This window comes from Notamacropus eugenii, chromosome 7 (genome assembly GCF_028372415.1).
Source record: "Notamacropus eugenii isolate mMacEug1 chromosome 7, mMacEug1.pri_v2, whole genome shotgun sequence".
Taxonomy (NCBI): Eukaryota; Metazoa; Chordata; class Mammalia; order Diprotodontia; family Macropodidae; genus Notamacropus; species Notamacropus eugenii.
This window is the reverse complement of record NC_092878.1, coordinates 150,426,212-150,450,119: the sequence shown is the minus strand read 5'-3', so window position 1 is coordinate 150,450,119 and position 23,908 is coordinate 150,426,212. Positions and strand designations below refer to the sequence as shown.

Below are 23,908 nucleotides of genomic sequence, written 5' to 3'. Positions count from 1 at the left end.
CTATCGTTCTTGTATGTAATTGGTCTAAATAAGTCACCCCAGGTTTCAGAACAGTCCAAGTGACCTTTTGTCAGGAAGGTTTTAGAGTAGAGTCCTGCACTGATGAGGTGCTGAGGATGAACTACTGTATGGTGCACTGGGTCTGGAGATCCTGCTTCAGGTGCTGGAGTGGCACAACTCCAGTCAAGTCCCTGGAAAATGAAGGCATTGTGGTATCTTCCGGCTCCAAATCTGTAATTATACTTTGAGAACAGAGTTAAACTAAGTGACCTGAGGCTGCTTACCACTCTGAGATTCTTTGATTTTATGTAAAAAATAAGGTATTCTCTGGATTGCATGGTAGATGGGAAAGAGACTCAAATTTCAGTCCCTGAATGTCATCTGTTTGTGCTTTGGCAGCGTGCAATAACTGGTTATTGGAGCACATACCTATTTAACTGAATTGCTGACTCCCTCTTTGATGATGATGACAATGATGATGGCTAGCACTGACATAGCGCTTTAAGGTCTGCAAGGTGCATTAAACACGTTTCATCCCTGGGAGGTAGGGCCTGTCATCACCACCGTTTTACAGTTGAGGAAACTGAAGCCGAGATGAAGCCTCGTGCTCAGACTCACACAGCTAAGTCACTGAAGCGAGATTTTAAACTTGTTTTCCTGATTCCAGGTCCAGTTCTCAGTCTACTGCACCACCTGTTATAACTTGTGGCTACAGTTATTCTTGTGGAAATGTACATTTATAAGATCCTACCAGTTGCAAAATGGTCATCATTCTCTTTCTAGCAGTTTTATTTTCCTGCTGGTAGAGAATTTTTGGTTTACCCACGTTTTTGAATCATGTACATTTTTTAAGAAGACATCTCATTGTGAATGTCATAGAAAAGTTGAGCAGCTCTTTAACTTACAAAAAGGCTGTCATTTTTAGTGACAGTATTGCCAATTTCCTATGAAAACCACCACTGTTTGATTTTCAGACAAGTTTGCTGGGCATTTCCACCTGTATATTCCATAGCTGTTTCAGATTCGTTATGTCCAAAATGACAACCTGTGTTTGGACTGGACAAAGGGAGGAGAAGAAGAGTAGGAAAGTTAAAACAGACCCTTAAAAACAGAGATTGCTGGTGTTCACAAAACTCATTTTGTTCCATCACATTTTTCTTTTTTGGAAAGCTAAAGGACAAGGAACAAAGATAGGAAAAAGAACAGAAAGGCAGGCGAGAGGGAAACACATGATGGTCACAACTGTTCATGGGAAAGTGAGGAATTCACTCTTAAAATGGAAGCGAGTAGCACAGTGAATTAGAAGGCTTGTTGTTCACAAGCAACGCACTTGAAATATAAAGATTCACTCGGGATGGGGGGAAGGGGAAATCTCTCATGTTTCAGGTGAACTAAGAAAGCAGGGGCTCAATCATGATTTTAGACAGGGTGACAGTGAAAATAGGCATAATCAAAATAAATGAACTGGGAAAACTACAGTATTCTCAAAGCCACAATATTGATACCTAATATATATGAATTGAATGTCATAGTATTTAAAATCCTTAAAGAAAAAATTAACCAAATTGCAGGGAGAATTAGAGAGGAAAGCTCCAATGGTAAGGAACCCAAGAGTATCTTTTTTACATTTAAACAAATCCAACAAAAACATAGAGAAGAAAGCAGGACCTAAATAAGACTTTGGGAGAGTTGGGTATGATTCTGAATGGAAATGGAAAGAAATTTATATATTTCTCACCTGGGCCTGAGACCTTTACAAAAATTGGCCATGTTTTCAAGGCATAAAATCTTCACAAACAATTGAGGAAATGTTAAACCTATCCTTTACTGACCGTAGTACAACAAGAATTATGTTCTATAACGGGCCTTTGAAGAAAGAATTAAAATCAATCAGAGACTAAATAACTTAATCCTAAAGAATTATTGGTTGAAAAAACATATCATAGAAACAAAACATAGTTTTATTGAATATAATGACAGCAGTGAGACAGTATATCAGGATTTGGGGGGTGCAACTTTTAGCTAAACATATTCATCAACAAAAGAAAAATACCTGGTCAATAAATTGGGTGTGCAGCTAAAAAAAGAGCCTAGAAAACCAACAAATCAAGAAACTCAAACCAAACGTAAAAATAGAAATCTTGAAAATCCAAAAAATTGAACAAAATTGAAACCAAAAGAAGTTGTGAGGAGCCTCAAAATCACCTAGTTTAACCCCTTGTCTGGAATCACCAACTTGGGGCTTAAAGTCGAATGCCCTTGCTTTACAATTGAGGAAACTGAGGCTGCCGGGGGGGGGGGGGGTGGGGGGTGGGGGTGGGGTTTAAGTAATTTGCCCACAAAACATAAGCAAAATAACTGAGGTGGAATTCAGACTGATCAAATCAGGAGCTGACTGGAGGCTGGTGGTGGAGGCACAGATAAGACAGTTAAGCAGGTGTTAACTACTCCGATCAAAATAAGAGAAGAAAGATTGGATCAAAAATGAAAAAGGAGAATTTATCACAATTAAAGATGAAATGAGTGAAACTGTCAGAAACTTTTGAAACTAGGTATATGACAATAAAATTGATAACATAGATGAGTTGGATATATATTAAAAAAAGATACAAAGCACTCAGATTAACAGAAAAAATAGAGAATTTAAACAACCCAGTCTCAGAAAAAGAAATTGAACAAACCATAAATGAACTCCGAAAGGGGCAGGGAAGGACACCAGGACCGTAGGATTGTGAGAAAATTCTGGCAAACATTCAAAGAAAATTAATTCGAATATGAACTAGGCTGTTTGAAAAATCAATGAAAGAAGCGATTCTTCCAAACTCTGTGATAAAAATGTGTAAGAGCGAGCTGTCTTAAACTAAGAACCAGCATTATATGTAATGGAGATAAATAGAGCTCTTTCTAAGAAGATTACAGTATAGTCCCTTATAATGGATGCCCATTATCACCAGTGTTATTTAATATTGTTCTAGAAATGCCAGATACAGTAATATAATAAGAAAATGAAATTGAGGGAATCACCATAGGAAAAAGAGGTAACTGTGGGGTGTTTTTTGCAGAAGACTTGATGGTCTATCCAAAGTACCCAAATGAGGTAAATAAAACCAATTCGAGAATAATTCCAGCAAAGTTGTAGTACATAAAATAAATTACTAACATTTCTTTGTATTACCCACTCAACGGAAAAAAAGAGCCCAACAGGAAAAGATATAGAAATTTCATTCAAAACAACTAAAGAAATATAAAGTATTTAGGAGTTTGCCTAGCAAGATAGACACAGGAACTGTATGAAAACAACCACAAAACACCCTTTGTGGAAACGGAAACAGACCCTATTAGTTGGAGAAATTTAATTGCTCAAGTCTATTTTATCTCAATTTATTAAAAATGACAGTAATGCCTAAATTATTGTTCTTTACTCCCATAACTGTCACAACTGTGAAAAGACGTTTAGACTTAGAAGAAAAATAAAATTCATCTGGAAGTACAAAAGACCAAGAATCTCAAAAGAAATAATGAAAAAAATGGGGAGACTTGGTAATAAATCTCAAACTGTACTACGCAGCAGTGATTATCAGAATTTTCATATTGATTAAAAAAATGAAAAGATTGAACAGTGGAGCAAGGGAACAAATTAGAATAGTGTTAATAACTTCTAAGGCCACAGCCCTTTTGAGGAAGGACTTGCTCCTCAACAAACCCTCCCAGAAAAGGTAGACTGCCTTCTGGCAGAAATCAGATTTAAATCAGTAGCTCACACCACATGAAGCTCCAGATCGATACATGACTTAAACAGACAAGAAATGTCATCATTTTTTTTTCTGGTGTGACCTTTTACATTTGGATGATGTTTCTGTCTTGGGCTTTGATTCTGGGCTTATATGTCGTGCGACATGTTACTCTAAACCTAATTTCTGCCAAACTGCTTTCTAGTTTTTCTAGCAGTTCCTGTCAAGAAAGGGAGGAAGGCCTTTTCCTAGTAACTTATTGGGTTTATGAAACACTGAGCTGCTGTTTTCACTTGCTTCCTTATTCTGTTCCACTGATCTGCTTTTCTTTTTTATAATCTGTACCACATAGCTTTGCGACCACCACTTCTTAACATGCTGTGAGGTCTGGTAAAACTAAACATATAGGACTACCACCCTGTTGTTTGTAATTTCTTATTATTTCCCTCAAGAATCTATAAATTTATTCTTCCAAATGAATTGTTCTTTTTGTTAGGTCTCTTAGAGATTCCCTTGATAATTTGATATAACTTTAAATCAGTAAATAAGTTTATGTGGTGTTACCATTTTTGTCATATTACTGTGGTTCATTCACGTGCAGTGATCATCTCTCCGACTGTTTTCTTTCCTTTTTTCTTTATTGTTTTGCAGTTGTACTTTAATTTTTTTAAAAAGAAACATGAAGATCACTCTTGATTATGCTTGTGTTGGATAAAACAAGGAGAGAGGGCTGTGGAGTGTTAGAGGGAACCTTTCTGGGGTTCTAGTGTGAGCTCCGACGGTCTCTGCTAAGTCATGGAGATCTCTGCTCATCCGTTTCCTCCTGTGTAAATTGAAGGGGTTGGATGAGGGGGCCCTGGACTTCCTCCCAAATCTTCGATTCCCATTTTAGTTGTGGTGGAGCGTCATGAGTGGCCATGACTTCATTTAACTTCATTTTTAAAAAAGCGACTTTAAAGAAATATTTACAGACCTGATTGTAGTGGCATGATGGCTAACGTTTCTTTATTGCTCCTGTTCAGTTTTTCTGCTGTCTTTCCCATATCCTTAACCTACTTAGGTGGCAGTTTTCAATGCACCGTGACTTGGGTTTGCCATTGATTTTTTTTCCCTTTTAATTTTGCTTTCAGAGCCCCAGCTGCACCCCAGGCAGTGGCTTTGCTCCCTGCAGTTCTGCTTTGCATCTGGCTGTTTTATGCCCTTTAGGTTTTTTCCATTTTTTATTTTCTGTGATTGGTATTTCTTTGTTTAATTCAGGTTAGAATTGCCCCTACTGTCACTACCTGGAGTAACAAAACTCCTACTGCCCTTCCCAGCCATCCACCTGCAGCCTCTCCCTCTGACACACAGGTATAAGCTTTGTTATTCCTCTTTGAGAGATCCTTGACTGGCTTAGATAGATTCACCCAGGCTCTCTGCTCTGACCCCAGTTGGCCTCTTTGTTGCATCTTAATGCTTTTAGGAGCTAGGAACGTGGTTTTTAATACAATTTGTTTCATTTCCTCCCTTACCCTCTTCTCTCCCTGATAAAGTCTCATTTGAGTTCTGGGCACAACCTCCCCCCACCCCCCGTGACTGAATTGGGGAAAATGTTAGCTGTCCATCCAACAGCCATCCCTGAAGGTCTCTTTTGAACCGTGATCCTTAGAATTCAAGGGAAGCAAAAGTTGTTTTTGTAGCATTTAAACTGATCCTTTGATTTGGGAGAGATGGGAAATGAGAGGCTTTCCACAAACATCGCTGGCCTCTAGGACAAACCTTGCTGCTGTTCTTGCACCTTACAGTGCTCTTATTCCCTTCAGCTTCTACTTGCCCTTCCCTGAGAGTGTCACTTGAGTTCTCATGTTGAAATCACTCAGGATACCTGGCTCCTGAATCCTGATGGGATAAAGCAGGAGGGGGCGTGCACAGTAACTAGTGGTGCTTTGGCTAATGGAAGATTTTTATTGACGTGAACTCGAGGCCCCAGATAAGAAACCCAGTGAAGGGCTCATGATATCTTTGATGCCAAACCCAACCTTTCTCTTGTTTTCCAGGGAGAAAATCCTCCACCTCCAGGTTTCATTATGCCGGGACCTAGTAATCCTAATATGGCAATTCCACAGTCCACCTCTTCTGGCCATATGTATGCCCAGGTACCATCTTATCCGCAGCCACAGAGTAAGTAGTAATGCCTGAAATCCCCTTTTCCCAGCATGACATGATCAATTCAGTGTCTACTTTCCCTCTAAAATTGTCTGTAGTCTTGTCAAGTGAAGAAAAAACTCTTCCACTCTTTGCTGAATCCCCGTTTCCTTAAAAAAGTAAGTCTCAATCAGCATATCAGGGAGTAGCTGCTAATAAGTCAGAGCGCCAAGACCAATGGATCTAGATAAGTTCCTGTTAGAAGAGCTTTTTCCTGAGCCCTAATCTGAACTCTCATGATAGCGAATTGGCAGTCCCATAAAAGAAACATTTCCCTAGCAGTGCTCTCAAACTCAAAAAGAAGTAGACGTGAGGATCTAGCAGGTGAGCCTAATAGGGGCTTAGTTTTAAAATGTAATGTTATCTTTGTTATATTGCATTTTAATTGATGTTATTAAATATTTCCCAATTGCATTTTAACCTAGTTCAGGCAGCACTCATGAGTGTTGGGGTAGCCTGCAGGCCCGGTGCTGTACTACATGTTCCTTTGCTCCAGGAAAGATTGCACTTGATTATTCCCAAGAAATAAGTAAACCTTGAATGAGGGACATTTATTTCTTAGGAAGTGACTGTTCCAGGTACTCACTACATCTCGAGTAATGGTAAAAACAAGCAGAAACTGCTCAAAAGGAGATGAGGGGAGGGGGCTGGAAGGGGACAACCGAGACAGAACAGAAGATGATTTTAAAAGGCCCCAAGAGGAAGAAAGCCAGCTAAAAAGGAGGCGTTACATAAGCCCTGTAGGAGACAGCCTGGTTATGTCATTTATTTAATATTCCTTAATCATAATGGATGTAAGCTAAAATTTAGCTAGCCCTTTTTCTGCCAAGCTGTCCATACAGTCCTTAAGTATTTCAAGCTATGCCTCCCCTTAGCTTTTGAGTGGAAAGACTGTGATCACATATTCTCCCTACATAGTATCATCTGCAGAGACCAAGAGATGTCTTTATAGTTTTTTTCCTGCCCTTTCCCCCCCCCCCCCAAAACAGAGGGAAACGTAAGCTTCTTGCAGCTCTCAGGTTTAGTAATTCGATTTTTTATAGCCAGGATGAATTTGGAACCTGCAGGTCTCGAATCTTTGAAGATCTCTTTTTGAAACATGCCACATGTTAGTTTTATGATGATATCACAGAGAGGAGAATACACGGGAGGGTTATCATGCCAGGAGAAACATTCATTTTCATTATGATGTTGGTATTTTATATGATCTGGTAAGTAATAAATCTCTCTTTCTTCCTTTTCATGTAGCGTATCAGCCAACTCAACAGTATACATTCGGAACAGGGGGACCAGCAATGTATCAGCCACAGCAGCCCGCCCCCCTTCCTGCCTCAAACGCTTACCCTAACCCTCCTTACGTGCCCTCTGCTTCTTCCCATTCTGGGCAGTCCCCGATCTATGCAGCACAGCACCAGGCCTCTCCAAATTCTCCCAGCTCTATGTCTGCCTTCCCTCCTCCCCCTTCTGGAGCGTCCTTCCAGCATGGCGGGCCAGGAGCTCCACCATCCTCTACCGCTTATGTCCTGCCTCCTGGACCCACAGGTACACTGCCTGCTACCAGTGAGCTGCCTGCGTCCCAAAGAACAGGTCTGCGCTTGGTTTGCCCACCTTCCCCCTCCCTCTCTTTTGGTTTTTTGGCTGGGGCTGGGGGTTTGTTTCTAATTTTCTTAAAAATTTTGGTTGAATGTGAGGATTTAGCCACAGGGTTTCAGGGTTTACTCTCCCATGTTTCCATAAACAGCATCTCCCATGTAGAAACGCTAGTTGTTAAGTAAGTGACCCTTGAGGTGTCTGAATTGTGGTGGCGCAGCCTTTGCTGGGTTAGTCCATCAGTCAGGAGCCTGCATTCAAGGTAAACTGTTATGGAAGCACGATGTACCATAGATCATCAGACGCTTTACCGACATGAAGCCCACGGACTTAGGAGTTGGCATCTTTAATAAAAAGAGGGATTTAGGGAATCCTAGACAAGGAAAATTCCCAGTGCTGGTTGGCACCTTCTCTGCAGGTCACAGATGGGGCCCTGAGAGGTTAGCCCATGTCACATAGCCTCTGTGCAAGGTAGAGCTTAAAGCTGAGGGCTTCCTGAGGGCTGCTCTGTCCACTATCACACTCTGTTTCCATAGAAGGGGATAAATGTGATCATCTAATCTAACTCCCTCCTTTTACGGATGGGCAGACTGAGGCCCAGAGTTGCCAAAACTTGTCCATCCGAGGTAGTGCAAAGAGGAAAGCCCATGGCAGGGTGGGAGTCTTGGTTCTTTGCCGTGAGAGCCAGTGGTCTCTCTGCCCTACCCAGAGTCTCCCCAAAAGAAACAAGAACAAGGGCCAGGCAGTGGTGACCTGGTGCTCTGAGGCAGTGACCTCATGCAGCACGTGAGGTACCTGCTGCTTTGGTCCCTCCAGGGAGGCAAACAGTGACTTCTTCTGTTGGCTTCCATAATTGTCTTTTCTTCTTTGCTTAGCAACATCCTTCATGCATCAGTTTTCTAGTTTATTTCAAAGATATTTTAGCACAGTAATTTGATTAAATGAACATGGAGCCAAATTACCTCAGTTTCTGTGGTAATAATTTGAAAGGCTTTATGGGAAATTGTTTCTAAAATTCCACTTCTCTGAAGAATACCTATTAGTTAAGGACCAAAGGTATGCATATGTATTACATAAATAAGCCTATAGAAATTGCGTATGTATGTAAAGGTCTACTGTTAAACGCTCAGGTGTTTTGGAGTGGAGAGGAGAGAGGAGTGCATTTAAAAAGTTACCATAAGTATTTAATTCATGATTTGAATTTTGGCTTCATTTTTCATTGTGAAGTAAAAGCTAAATCTCTCGAATGAAAGGGAGCGTGGTCTAGCTCATGGCCACCAAATAGAGTTCTGACTGGTCCCATCCTAAACTTAGCCCCCAGGGATTTTACAGTTTGCTAGAGCTCCCAGAATCATTTAGCAGTCCCCCAGTATTCTGAGGACACTTCAGCTTAATTTTCAAAATACTGAAGGAGAACCAGCCTGCCTGCCTGCACTCAGGTGACCTTTGTGGGCCTCGGCGTGCATGGAGGCCTTGGCTGCTGCTGCACTTGTTGCATGGTCTAACCTTGCTCTGTTATACTAACAGTACTCTGAAACACATCGTGTGGGCTTCTGAGCATGACCTTGAAACTGCCACTTGGGCTGTAGTCTGCTGTGGCAATTGTGAGGATCATGGTTTTGTACAGAGCTGGGAAACTGTCTTGTCAGCTTCTGGCTTGAGAACACCATTTGCCAATGTCTAAACTAGCATTTTTCAATCTCTAGCAGGACTGAACCAGAAGGCCCCATTTTTAGGGTCTGGAAAAGCAAGTGTTATCTGGACGGGTGGTAATCAGCAAATATTTATTGCACTGCCCTTCAAGGCACAGTGCTGTATCCACAGCTGTGCAAGGAGGTCCCTGCTCTCAGGAACCATCCATTCTAGGATAGATACAGACACATCAGTAGTTCAAGGCAGAGTATAAGTTGTTGTTTAGTCATATTTGACACTTCCTGACCCTATTTGGGGTTTTCTTGGCAGAGATACTGGAGTGGTTTGCCATTTACTTCTCCATCTCATTTTATAGATGAAGAAACTAAGGCAACAGTGTTGAGTGACTTACCCAGGGTCACAAAAGCTAGAATGTATCTGAGGCTGTGTTTGGTGTCGGGTCTTCCTGACTTCGGGGCCGGCACTGTGCCACCTGGCTACCCTGTTTGCATCAGTTTTCTCATATGTAAGATGAGCTGGAGAAAGAAACAGCAGACCACTCCAGTAGGCCTGTACAACATACAGCCCATGGGCCTCTTGTGGCCCGCCAAAGCAGCCCACAGGCAGGATGTTGTTTAGGCCTGTTTTACATTCTCTGTATTTTTCATGGGCCGCCTGAAATTCTTTGGTGGGAGCAAACAGCCCTATGGTGTGCAGGCCTGCCCTAAAGGAACTCTGCATAGTCAGTTTTACTGAGGAATTTGTATTTTTGTGGGCTGCAAGTGGCACCTGGACTGTAAACAGCCTGTGATATAGTGCAGACCTGCACTTCGATGTCCTTGCCAAGAAAACCCAAATGCAGTCACAAAGCATTGGACACAACTAAACACGACAAACTTCCCTATAGTTGGACAGACTGTAAGTGCTACAAGCTAAATGCCATAGACCTTCACCTCAGTCCGGTGTTTAAAACGCTGTGCCTCGGCCTAGGGAACAAGCCAGCCTTGAGCTGACCCCATCTGCAGACGGACATGGAATGAGTGTAGCCGCCTTCTGTAGAATGGCGTGAGCCAAGGTGAAGAGGCATGGTGCCCGTCTAGGTCTGGGGAGTGTCCACACAGTTGAGAACACGGTGTCCACCCTGCCCATTGGGGCTCCCCAACTCATAGTTAGCACACTTCCTGTAGCTTCAGATCTCTTCTTCTTGGGCTCAGAGACAGACCTCGTTCTCTCCTGCAGACAACACTGTGTCCTTAGCCATCCTCATTAGCACTGGCGACATTTTCTCTCCTCACCCCCAACATGCTGGTCCAGGGGGTGGGCTCCCCATTGCTGTTTTCAGTGCCTCCTTTGTTGAGGCCTAGCCACTCAGGTGGATTACCCAGTCAAGAGATGTCATCTATTGGCCCTAGGAGAACGTGTGTGTTTGGAGGGGGGGGCCGGGGGGCAGTATGCACACACAAATGTGCAGGTGTGCACAGGTGAGTGAGGTTGGTTTTTTTTTTTTGAGATTGGTTTTTATTTAAGACTCCATAAAAAGAGGTTTTATGTCACGTAACAAACTTAATTAGAAGCAGCATGGAAGAGCAGAGAGAGAATGATCCTTGCCGTTAGGAACACCTGGGTTCAGGTCCCACTCTGTGACCGTGGACAGATCCCCAGGTACACGTGGGTTGGTGATGGACATCAGTCAGGAAAGGTTCTGTCCTAGAGGTGCTCTTGCTGATGAAACCACAGATGTGGATCACTCCCCAGTTCTCCCTCCTTCCTGCCCGATGCTGGAATGTGGGGTCTTTTCTTCTCTGGTCCAATGCCAGGTAGGGTGTAGGCTTGAAAAAGTACCAGGGAGTGTATTTGAATGGACACAGCTGGCTTTCCGTTGTCTTGAGAACATCGCAGCCCTAGAAGTTCAGGCTTGAGTTGGGGCAAGCTTGGGGTCTTTGTGTTTCTTAGTTTGGGGGGGGGGTTGTCAACCTTCAAAATCCAGGTGACCTTTCCATTGGCTGGTTTCGGGCATCCGTTCTATTACTGGGCATTCTGATCTCTTTTAATTCTTTAGGGGAACCTCGGGGACACCTACACCAGACTAACCTTAAAGCAATTCCTCAGGCCCTGTGCTAATCAGGATTCCCCTGGTGCACTTGGGAGCTTGCCAGGGGCCAAGAAAGGCCCTCGTGTGCATGTGTACTGAGAGTCCACTCTGTGTCATGCCCACATTACCATGTATATGGGATGACTGCTGAAGCCCCTCATTTTCCCTGTTCAGGTCAGTTAGCAATGCCCTGGACTGTCTAACATTTCAATATTTTTTTCATCTGTAGCAAATGTCACACTGACAATTTATTAGGACCATGTAACTGCACCCAAAGGATACCTTTTAGAATTGCTTTAACTATTGCAAAGGTTCCCTTTAAAAAATAATAATGCAAATACTATAGGTATACATGATTGGTGAAGGAATGCCGTCTCTTAGCAGATAGCACTGGGCTTCCTTAGTCTGGTGGGAAATAAGCTGTAATTTTCAAACAGTGTTATGCTGAGAAAAATGAGGTTCAAAATAAAATGAGATTTCATTCTTTCCTAGGAGAATTGAGCTGAGTAGAAGAAAATTATATTTCTAGGTTGACAAGGACAGACATGGCTTAAATTTATTCACTTCACCCAGGAACAAATTATTTTCTCAGTTAGTTATAAGACATTTCATATTGCATAGTGAAAAATCAACCTTAAATATATAAAGGAGCTTGATGTTGGGAGGAGGTGGGGGTGGAGGTAGACTTTGGGGTGATTTTTCAAGGTTTATATTACTATTTGAGTGACTTACATTTTGTTTGCAGAATATCTGTCTACTCAAGACCAAGCATCTTTGTTGGAAGGTGAATTGGATGTAGATTACGTCTTTTGTAATCTTTAGATCACCAAATGAAATTAATAAACAGACATTTCCATAATGCATGTGAATTTCCAAGCTGATCAAATCTGAAATCAGAGCAATCTTGTTTTGCATTGAACTTCCTAAATGAATCAAATTCTAAAACTGATTGAGTTTATATAATGACCATAGACTTTCTAATTACCTCCTTCTTACAGATTTTTTTCATAATATATAAATTATTTTCATTAGAGGTTCTAAAATTATTTTCAGGGTGATGTTTCAGGAAGGGGATTTTTGAGACAGTAATTTCCCTCTAAAGAGATGTGGGCTGTAGTGGAAAGAGCGCTGGACGTGGCACAGGAAGGCCTGGATCTGAGGCTTGCCTCCCACAGCTGCAGGGCCTTGGGCATCTCACTTAACCTTTGGCTGTTATCAGTTTCTTCATCTCTGAAACGGGAATAATAATCGTTGCCCCGCTTAGCTCAAAGATATGGTAACAAACAAGGTAGTGATTATGAAACATTTGATGGAAACTTGATAAAACTCCCAATCAGTGCTTACCTTTTCTGGCTCTCTAAAATAAGGGAGGGGCTTGGAGTAACCCCTGTGAGGAAACAACTGAAAGAACTAGAGGTGGATGGAGGAGGAAGGGATGGATGGCTGCCCTTTTACTGTCAGGGCTGTGTTTGACACATCCTGTTGGCACTGGACTTCCTAAATGAGTCAAACTCTAAAACGAATGGAGTTTATATAATAACCATATAATATCAGTTATACTTGGGAGCTGAAGCAAAATGCATTTCCATATTCACCATATATTTTTTTAAAGAGTGAGAAAATGATGCTTCAGTTTGTGCCCCGTTCATCAGCTCTTGAGGCAGACAGCATTTGTCATCATGAATCCTTTAGAATTGTCTTGGATCATTTGGTCAGAGTTGCCAAGTCTTTCACCATCGATTATGATTATAACATAGTTATTATTTGTGCATAATGATCTCCTCGTGCTTCTCACTTTGCTTTGCACCAAGAGCTCTGTGATACCTATTTAAGTAGAATTAACTTTAAAGACCAGATTGTCATGAGAGCTGCCTTTGAGCGTCAGAGAGGACTGTGACATTCGGTTGACTGGCCTCACATTTGGGAGTCTGGAGCAGGGTTTGCACAGGACCTCGGAGGCCTTAGAAACACAGACTGAGAGTCAGAAGGGAATGTGATGATCCTCTGTCTGAAAAGAGAAATCTACTCCTCCTGCACGAGGCTGACCCAGTGTGGGCCAGCTCTCATCACCAGCAAGTGTTGGCTTCTTGGCACCTTCTCCCACTGCTCCTGGTCAGAAAAGGTCAAAGCTTTTCTTTCCTCTGCATACTCCTGCAGAGCTCTAGTTGGCCCACTGCCTGCCAGAATACATCCTGGAGTGCTAAGAATGGTCTTTATGTTTTTAAATAGAGTTTTGTTGTTTTTATACTATAAGAGTCATATAACATCCAAAGGCATTGCTAAAATTTAGGTAAATTATGTTCATCTCCTAGTTGAAAGATCCATCCTAGAATTTCCGCATGTTCCCCATATATTTTCATATTCGTTGGATTAGTGTATGCAGACTATTCTTTTTTGGAAAATCAGGATATTTGCTGTTCTCCTGTCACTTACCTTTTCCCTGTTCTATCTTTTTTATCTTGAGTATCAACCCCGTTAGTCATTTTTGCCCTGTCATTTCAAATGTCAAAGTCCTATTCAGAGAAAACAGACACAAATTAAGAGTTGAGAAGCCCTGTCTTCTCTCTGTTGCTGGCCAAGGAGTCTGATTCTCTCCTTTACAGATGAAGAAACTAAGGCCCAGAGAGGTTAATTGTCTTGCTTAGGGTCACACAGCTAGTAAGTGTCTGAGGCAGGATTGAAACCAAGTCTTCCTGACTCCCAGGTTCAGCACTCTGGCATTTAATGTTCAATACAGTTTTTTTTCCTAAAAGAAATTACCTTCATTTTCTGTTATAGGACCTCAGAATGGTTGGAATGATCCGCCAGCTTTGAACAGAGTTCCCAAGAAAAAGAAGGTAATAGATGAAAGCAGTGACATCCTCCCCAGACCCTCCTCTATGCCCTCTCCACCCATGGCGTATAGCTGCCGCTGTGGAAATCCCACACAAAATAGAATTGGTTGTCTGGTCTGCTTAAAGGGCATTTCAGTGCCTTCTCTGAAACTGGTGATGCAATGACAGTTGTAAAGTGAAATAAGCAAACCTTGTACTGATGTTAGCACTATGAATTAAGGATCCTTTTTAGAGGGAAAGGTGGCAAAGCCACCTATGCCTTCTCTTCTGAAACCATGCTTGCAAATGGTCTAAAAACAAGCATCTGAAATGTCAAAGATGGAGTTTTTAGGCATATTTAGGTCTTTAGGTTCCAGTGCTGAGCAAACATTGTACGGTGATGTAATAAACCACTTAGAGGCTGAGCAGTGAGATTGTGAATGAGATTGTGACCACCTTTTAGCCAAGTGAGGAAACAGAATCAGATGAGAAGCAGACCGGAGAGTCTAGAGGCTCACAGGGACCTGAGATGCAATCTAGACCAGCCCGTAACCTAAAGGAATCCCCTCTGCCACACACATAGCAAATGCTTGGTCATCTAGACTTTGCTGGAAGAACCCCAATGAGGTGGAACCCTCCTCTGCCTTGACTAGCTCTAAATTTGAGGAAGATTGTCCTGGCACCAACCCTGAGTTGGCCCCTTTGCCACTCCCACCTACTCTTTGAGCTCTTCCTGTAGTAGTACTAAAGCATTCTCAAAAGTGAAGTGGCCTCTCCTGATCTTTGGCCTCCCTAGTCCTGGGATATGTAGAAGAATTAGTGCATCTGAATTCACTGGTTCCCTAATAACCTTTCAACACGTGGATGCTTCTCAGGGTAAGCATTGCTTTTAGTATTTTCAAGTGCTCCAGGTGCTGGGTGTTAACAAGACACTTAGTGAGAGTTGAGATAAGACTTGGTTCCTTCTTGCACAGCTGGCAGTCGGGATGTGCCATTAGTGACTTTGAGAGTGACAAAACAGAGTACTTTGTAGGGGAAGGTCGTTACTGATCATGGAAAGCCAGGAAGCCTTCCTGGAGGAGGCGGTGTTTGAGTTTGGCCTGCTTAAGAAATGAAGAGGGGGAGGGGCTCGACTTTCTGATTGAAGAAGTGGGTTCAGGGAAGGCCTTGCCCTATTGGGCCAGAGAAGAGAGGGTGTGGAGTGGAAGACTGCAGTGGAGCAAGGCTGGAGAAATGTTCCCGTGCTGACTATTTACTGGGTATAGTCCAGCTAGTGATTAAGCTTCAGCCTCTTGGAAGTCAGATTCTAAACATGCAGCTGTTGGTCAGTTAGAGGTGTAATTGGTGCCTTAGCCCTCCCATTTTGAGGACCTTGTAGCATTCTTTTTAATCCTACTATTGTGTTTGTGTTTTGATTTTTGAAAGATTCCCGAAAACTTCACGCCACCTGTCCCCATCACCTCGCCCATCATGAACCCTCTGGGCGACCCTCAGTCTCAGATGCAGCAGCAGCAGCCCCAGCAGCCCTCTGTTCCTGCGCCACTCTCAGGACCAGCTCCATTCCAGCAACCACACCTGTCAGGGAGCCAGCCCATCCTGCAGAACCCCTTCCACGGCATGCAGCCGCCTCTGCAGCCTGCTATCCCGACACCTTTCTCGAAGCCTAGTACCGAGGGTGCCCCTGGAGCTCCAATTGGAAACACTATCCAGGTAATCAGGAGTCTGCTGCCCAGTTTGACGGTACCACTTTGTTTTGAGCTAACTGTAGCGTATTTGGAATAAGTGCCTGAGTTGTTTTTGTAAGGAAGTCTCCAGACAGTAATTCTCATCCAGAGCCTACCTTTGGTGATGGGGCCATCTTAGATCCTTCTGAACAGCCATGGGTGAGGGGTGAAAAGATTCTTCTGATGAGGACAAGCGGACATTGTGCTGTTTATTAAAGATCTTCAGATTTGGAAAATTGTATCCTGCAAATGCTAAACGAACATTTGCTGCCCCAGATGCAGCTGATCAGTCCTGTTTCTGTCCAGTACACCCCCACTTCCCTCGGGTTGAGATCAGTTACAGACAATTGTCAGGCCAGAGATAATTGAGAGGTTTCAGGCAAAGCCAAGTTGACTTGAGAAACGGGAGGAGATATAGCCAAGGGTTTGTCCTCCAAGTTTGATAGCACTTGGAATTCTTTACCTGTTTAGTGAGAATAATTAACTCAAATGGGAAATTGCCAGATGGATGCTAACAGCTCACGGGAGCTCTTTGGTCTCTCCATGGTTGGTCTCTCCATGTTTGGGAAGCTTCCTGCCCTAGATCAAAGTGATGGTCCCCCCTTCTCACCCTGAGGGCCAGCCTAAGAAACAATGATTTTGGGTGGGAGCCAGAGACTTCAGTGAATTCTTTGAACTTTTCCAAATCCTTGAATAGGCCTGTATTATCAGGGTTAGGTCAGGAGAGGAGAAAGACCAGTCGTGCGTGCCAGGAATGTGGCACACTGATGTTTAAGGCCTGGCCCTAAATCGACCATCAGCCTGAATCACTTAATTGTCCACAACCAAACACCAATTCTTAGCATTTTTTTAATCAAACCATCTCTAGGTTTGTTATTTCTCCCTAGCAACCAGTAGGCAGAGTAGTATTTTAAACACCGCATCCACCCTGGTGTATGGCGGGTGAATCGTTGTCCATGTTCTTGCATGTACGTGGCCATGGAGAGGAGGGCTGCTTTCCTTTCAGAGTGACTGTGTGTCTTTCAGCATGTGCAGTCCTTGCCAACGGAAAAGATCACCAAGAAGCCCATCCCAGCTGAACACCTCGTCCTAAAGACTGCCTTTGAGGAGCTCATTCAGCGGTGCCTCGCCTCTGCCACAGACCCAGTAGGTGTATTTCTTATGTTTTATACATTAGAATCACCTGGAATGCCTGTGTTCTTATGAGAGCTGTTGCCAGTGGACCTTCAAGGTGTATTTCTAAAAACTCCTGTGTTCAAAACTGCAAGAGGCTCCTTTTGTTTAGGGAGGACACTCCAGGCCAAGTAGAAGTAGGGGCCCCTCAGCCCAACATGAAAATCCCCGCAGGCTCTCCAGCGACAGAATGTCTTCTTATCATTGTTGTATTGAACTTGTGTTGACTTTGTTAAATATTTCCCAATTGCATTTTCTTCTGATTCAGGCCAGAGGTGGGGGTGCTGCAAGCCTGTAGCTGACTGACACTTCTGCCTTCAAGAATCTTACAGATTAAGTACCAGGCTTACATTTTATGGCGCACATTCTTTTGGGAAAATTGGAAGGCATTTCACTGAAATCATAGGTCTACATCCTCAACATTAAACATATTTAAAACCACTCACACCAGCTTGCTCCAATAGAACCTTCATCCCAATTTCATCCTAATTGTTTCCTGGGAGAGTCAGAGGTCAGACCCTGGTATGATCATCAAAGATCAAGACAGAGAGATGGTGACTGGTGGGTGGGGTTCTATAGCAATCTCCACCTCCCTGTTTCCCTTCTCCATTGCCTCTGGGACAGGGGAGGGTCTGAGGAGACCATGGACCTGGGGTCTGGGAGTCCCCTCCTCTGAATCTGATGCAGCTGTTTCTTGGCATTTGATGCCTTGGTAGAGTGTGTACCCCTCCTTGGGCTTCTGGGACACGGACTTCTCTCTTGCCTTACACTCTGAGGTTCTGTTAGGGGCCTCATTCCAGAAGGGCCCTGTGGGGCAGCCTCTTCCTCTTGTCCCAGGACCAGCTCCTGAAGCCCCCTTTGTCCTCTGCTCCCCCTGGTGCTCTGTCGTCCTCACTGGGACGATTTGTGCTCTTCCCCAGAGGACATGTAGCTTTCTGGAAGATCCTGCATTTATCATTTATATGTTATTTATACGTTTGTCATCCTGCTGAAGGAGAAGACTGTTGGATGGCCTGCTTCCACAGCCTCGTGCGGTGTGCTCAGCAAGGAGACCTTCCCCTTGGGCCAGCCGTTGTCCTGCCTCACCTCTGACACCAGCCTCTCCATCTGCTCCCAGACTTCCACTTTGGGATGCTGCTCCAACACTGCAGCTTTTTAGGACAATGACAGAATGTAAACAGAACCAGGCAGCTGCTAGGCTTGGCCAGGCTGCTGCTTCAGATTCTGTCCGCAGCCATTGGCCTCTTAACCACCCACCATCTTTTTGCTGTCAACAAATCACTTCTGAGATTTCTGTTGTGATATTTGTTCCTGGACAGAATTGCCCTTTTCACCATCAGTCCAAGTTTTATTACGACCTAGTCTACTTCCAGGTCTACTTTAGTGCTTCGGAAAGATACAAGATGCTGATTTCTTTTTATTGCTGGCAGACGTCAGTCCAGTTATGCAGACCAGTCCATTGCTTCCTTCCATTTAGGGCATTTCTACAGAGTCGCAATGCATTGAGTCTCCTCTTCCCATACACAAGATAAAACAAAAACCTTTCCTAGTCTGCATACTCACAATACTGCTCCTACCGTGGTTCTCACTGAAGGGCTTGCTTTCCAGTTCTCGCTTTCAAAAAAAGGGGCTATTTCAATATATTTCTCCCTCAGAGTCTAAACAGTTGTGCGTTGGAACTTTGCTTGTGTGGCTGGTTGGTTTGGCTTTCTTCTCTCAAGGACAGCCTGTTCATGTTCTTTGACTGCTTATCTAGTGGGAATGGCTGTAACCAGCTCTGGAGTTCTAAGATTTTAGCTTTAAAATAACAAGTACTTGGAAAGTGTGTTACATTCTTTGGGTGAAATCTCTCACTGTCGTTATTTACCTTTGTTTTCCTCTTCCACAGCAAACGAAGAGAAAGTTAGATGATGCCAACAAACGCCTGGAGTTTCTATATGACAAACTGAGAGAGCAGACAGTAAGTTTTTGGGGTGTGAGGTGAATGATGAGAAACTTCTTTACTGTCTGGGACATAAACAGCTGCCTTGACTTCTTACTCACTGAAGAAAGGGAATGAATCATTACTGTGAGCCTGTATGGGTTTAATTAGGACTGGCCATTCTAAGCTAGCATCGTTTCCTTTTTTAATAGACTAAATTGGTAGATCATGGATGTGCCATGAACCTGGTAGATACTTGAGTTTCAAACCAAGTTGTCAAACGACCTGATCTCCTTGGGGAAAGGGAGCTGTGTCCAGGCTGGGAGAACAGGGAAGGAGATTCCAGAGTTTGGCCTGCTGGGTCAGGGACAGGCTGACAGAAGTTCTCCAGGCCAATGCTACGGGCATCCTTCCGTCTGTGCTTGGTCCCATCCCTGCTCTTCAGCATTCTGATCCAGTTACATGGATAGCCTGCTTGTAGATATCTAGATGAAATGAAGCTGACAGGGATAATTAGTTGGATGTCAGAAATGAGACCCCCAAAACATAAGCAGGTTGGAATGATTAAATTTGATGAAATGAAATGGAACGAGGGAAAATGTAGAGTTCTGTACTTGTGCCACTGATTTTTCTGACCCCAAGTGCTAGAGAGGGGAAACTGTGAGGAGAAGGAGCCCTGGGCTTTGGGAGAGCACCAGCCAAATGAGAGTCAGCACATGGCAGAGCAGCTTTGGGTCTGGGAATGCCACAACGTTGCCCAGCATGACGGACGCAGAACAGTGGCATCAGCCACATGTGGCCTTGGGCCCACTTCTTGAGAACTCTGTTCTGGTTGCCACCTTTTAGAAAAGACACAGACAGACTCAGAGGAGGGGACCAGAAGGAACTGAGGAGGGCAAGACCCTATAGGAAGCATGTAGGAAAGAGATCAGATTTATTGTTTGGTCCAAATAGAAAAACTGGCATCCATTAATAGAAATTAGGAGGAAGCAGATTTCATACCAATGAAGGGGAAATTACCTTTTAAACCTGTCCAGATTGGAACAGGTTTCCCCAGGAGATGGTTTGTTCCCTGGCATTAGAGCTTCTAGGTGAAAGTTGGATGATCTTGGATATGTCAAAGCATCACTTGAAAGAAGCTTGTGAGGTCCTGGAGAGTTCAAGGTCAAGGTCACCCATGGAATGGCGGGGCCAGAGCCTGTTTGCAGTACTGTTATGAAGAGGATTCTTCAGATATTATAACGCCAACTCTATAGTAATGTATTTAATATCATTAGAACATCCCTTTCATGGACTCAGAGATAGAATTGCCATAGTGTTAATGAAAGCATGGATTTTTTATGGAGTAGAAGGTAGGTTGGGGCGGGGGATGGTGTGTGTGCGCAAAAGAAAGAAGTCCTCAGTTTTTTTTTTTTCATAGTAAATATGAACTATCCATTACACTTGTCTAGGATGCTTTCCAGAACTCTTTCTATTTTAATTGTAGCTTGAAACAGGAGAGGATGGAGAGAAAGTGATGTTTTCCAGAGACCAAATTAATCATCTTTCTTGGGGTTTTTATGAGACTTGACGCTCCATTTCCAGGCCAGTTGAGGTTCAGAGAAGAGTGGACAGTGTAGCGTGATAGCAGTATGAGCTCAGCATATACAGGAAGTAGACTCAGCTTCTGTAGCCTTGTTCTTACCTCCTCCCTAGGACTCTTTTCTGTTAATGAGAGAGAGGGTAAGAATCAGGACTTGTTGGTACTTATTTTGAAGGACTTGAGGCAGTTTTGCTGGTTTATATTTGGATTTTTGTATGCCAGAATGAGAATTGTGGTCCTGTGGGCACATGGGCTCTGGGCTCCTGTCTGTCTTAAGGAGATGAGGGTATGATACATGAGTTAGTTGGGAAGCCACTTGAGGTGTATGGGAAGAGAAACATCTTTATTTTCATCCATAAACATGGGAGTCATGGAAGTTAAAGTTTCTGTTAGGGAAAACTTTTGCACTTATTAGCAAAATTTGATATTGCTTCCTTTACTAATTTGAAAATGGAAACTACTTGATCACTTTAGTAAAATGAGTTTGATGATCATTTGCTTGAGTCCATTTTAAGAACTTAAGAAATCCCAGGCTTACCGACTATTCTGAGGAATACACTTTGTGGCTGCATATTAGATGATTTCAAGCTTAATTTTGGTTTCTAGACCTAGACTGTGGGAGGCTTTGGTGGAAAACTCCCTTCTCTGATCCGGCTCTGTTGCTTGTTCCAGCTTTCCCCAACAATCCTCAATGGTTTGCACAACATTGCAAGGAGCATTGAAACGCGGAACTACATGGAGGGCTTGAACATCCACACACACGTCGTGAGCAACAGCAACTTTAGTGAGACCTCAGCCTTCATGCCGGTGCTCAAAGTGGTTCTCACCCAGGCCAACAAGCTGGGCGTCTGAGCAGCTGCCTTCCTGTGGCCTGCGGTGCCACTCTTAAGGAAGGCGCCCGCTGCAGACCAGGTGCCAGTCCTCACTAGCATGCTTCTGTGATCATTCAGAAAGAGCCTTTCTGCAGTGTTTGCTGATAAACTCGCTCTAGAGCGGCTCCAGGACAGCCTGTGCTTTTCTTTAGTTTAATTTCTTATTGCCCGTAATGATTCCTCTTCTCTGCAGATAGTAGATTTCATGGGTTACACATAGTATGGTCGACTAAAGTAAATATTGTATTATTAAAATGGTTTTTAATACTTTGATGTGCTATTTTAAAAGGAGCAGTCACTTATGCATTAAACAGAGGTAAAGCTAATTTTACTCCATATTCCCCCACTTCCTTGGTGTCAACCAGATTTAAAAAGTATAATCTTATGTATGTCTAGTGTTTAGGGGTTTTTTTATACCCCCAAATTTAGTTTAATGTCACTTTTGGAGAGGAAGAAACGTTATTTTGGATCACAACAAATAACCAAAATCCAGAATATATGGGTTTCAGTTCATAGGAATTCATTAAAATATACTCATGTTAATACTTCAGAGATCTGTGTTTTCATCTGTATGAGTGCTCTGTTTACTGGTATAGATTACAGTCTTTCCATACTTTACTAAAGGGTTTGTTATTACGGACCACACAAAACCAGCCCTCAAGTGCTAAGTCACTGTAGGCTTGACTAGGATGGGCCTGAAGTGACTTGACACATGTTAAAATATGCCTTTAGGAAAACTGAGGTTTCTAGAGTTAAAAATCCATCTCATGGAGAGCTACTGAATTATTATCTCTGGACTTGGAGAATTTTTGGTCCCAAAATCAATGTTGCTAATAAATTTTGTTCAGATTTTCAATTGAGGTTTCATTTCGTATCTGTTGTATTTAATTTTCTTTTTAATTATCCCTGACTTGAGCTCAGTTAGCCTTGTTAATCAGAACCAAAAGTTTGCTAGCCTACTTTCCCTTTAGAAGAAATTGTAGTAAAATAGATGGCCTTGGTAGTCTTTTCTACTCCTCATTCTGAGTGAATGACTTATTTCCAAAGCTAGTTATGTTGGTCCTTCCAGAGAAGACTTCCCCCTCCCTACCCTGGACTAGGCCAAGAAGGCCAAATTGGTCCCCCCCATATCATTATCTAAATACTGGACATTTCAGCCTTCTCTTTTCCTATGTCCATGCCCATGAATGTATCACCATTCTCCAGAGCTTGATGGGACCATGAATTTATATTAGGACCCAAGAGCCCAAAGGTAAATGAGTGTTATGGCACCATAAAGCACATGCCAGCAGCTAAGTGGTGCATTGGTCTGAGGACTGGCCCTTGAGTCAGGGAGACCCGAGTTCAATTTTGACCTCGGACATTGAATATCTGTGTGGCTCTGGGAGAAGTCGCTTAACCCTGGTAGTTTCTGCATCTGTAAAATGGGGATTGTAATAGCACCCACCTACCTCACAGGGTTGTTGTGAGGACCAAAAAGCTCATATTTGAGAAACACCCTGTAAACTTCAAAGTGCTATATAAAATGCTAGCTGTTATTACCACTTATGGCTGCATGGCCTAAGGTGAGTGACTGAAACTCTGGGACTCAGTTTCCTCATTTGTAAAATGATTATAGCTAGATAGCTGCAAAGGTCTCTTCTAGATCTAAAATCCTCTACTGGTTTGGATTAATATACAAGGTGTCACAAAAGTCTTAGTGCGGTTTTGGGCTTACATGGTCTAATTTAATAGTTTTAAACTATGACTTGGGACATCCTGTATGTTGCTATTTGAGGGTACAAAACCACACAGTCCACCAATCAAACCTATTAGCAACTCCTACCAGAAAGTTAAACCAATTTTTCATTTAGAAAAACTCATATTTTTAAAAAAATCAAAACTTATTTGTAAAAATGTCTAATAGTGTTCTAGACCTGCTTGTGTATACCCAGTGACGTCCATTGGTTGACAGATGACTTTATACCAACTGTGGACAATTCTGCTTTCAGAAATGCCTTGTTTTGGGAGGGGGGTGGGCAGGTTATTCGATCTCTGCCTCTGTTGCTGATGGCTCCTCAAATGAATGGAGGAAAGGTGAGCTGATTGCTGAAACATCTGTTCTAAATTACGGAGATAATTGCAGTACAGTATTTATGGGAAGAGACTGTATTTTTCCTTAGTAGAAAAAAAAACTCAAGAGGAAAACTTATATTGTTTTCTAAAACAAAGGATAAAAATTTAGCTCTACTTTGTAAATGATTAAAATGTTCATGATAAACATCCTTTTAAACTCTGATGGTAGCTTGTGTCTGCTTCTTCAGTATACTTTGGATAAAGATATCAAACCTCATTGAGACTAGGGATTTCCGTTTGATTCGTTACCACTCTCAGAAGAGCTAAAAGCCCTTATGCATAAAACCATCTCATCTTTCCAATTAGATTGAGAAATCCTGAAGGCCGTGAGTCCCCACCACTGCAGTCAGCATCAGGGGTCAACTGTGGTGGGGACTAATCTTGACTAATAGAGTAGGGTACCTATGCTAACAGCCCTGACCTCTCGAGATCACCAAACAGCTAGTAACGGCAGTAGATGCTGCTAACCCACCTGAGCA

The 23,908-nt window shown here is 42.9% G+C and overlaps 1 protein-coding gene across 12 annotated transcripts in view; it reads left to right on the top strand.

Moving 5' to 3' along the window:
• Nucleotides 1-23,592, top strand: part of SEC31A (SEC31 homolog A, COPII coat complex component) — a 73,943-nt gene extending 50,351 nt beyond the window's left edge. The window contains exons 21-29 of one of the 12 annotated variants that reach the window (XM_072623970.1): nucleotides 4,989-5,081; nucleotides 5,768-5,891; nucleotides 7,164-7,457; nucleotides 11,975-12,013; nucleotides 14,008-14,066; nucleotides 15,468-15,752; nucleotides 16,793-16,912; nucleotides 18,828-18,899; nucleotides 21,115-23,592. In XM_072623970.1, the coding sequence (XP_072480071.1) occupies nucleotides 4,989-5,081; nucleotides 5,768-5,891; nucleotides 7,164-7,457; nucleotides 11,975-12,013; nucleotides 14,008-14,066; nucleotides 15,468-15,752; nucleotides 16,793-16,912; nucleotides 18,828-18,899; nucleotides 21,115-21,294 (1,266 nt within the window). In that variant the 3' untranslated portion in view covers nucleotides 21,295-23,592. Of the gene's footprint in view, nucleotides 1-4,988; nucleotides 5,082-5,767; nucleotides 5,892-7,163; nucleotides 7,503-11,974; nucleotides 12,014-14,007; nucleotides 14,067-15,467; nucleotides 15,753-16,792; nucleotides 16,913-18,827; nucleotides 18,900-21,114 lie in introns of all 12 variants that reach the window. The other 11 variants (XM_072623967.1, XM_072623974.1, XM_072623972.1 and 8 more) reach the window with 11 other exon arrangements.
• The last annotated feature ends 316 nt before the right edge of the window (nucleotides 23,593-23,908 follow it).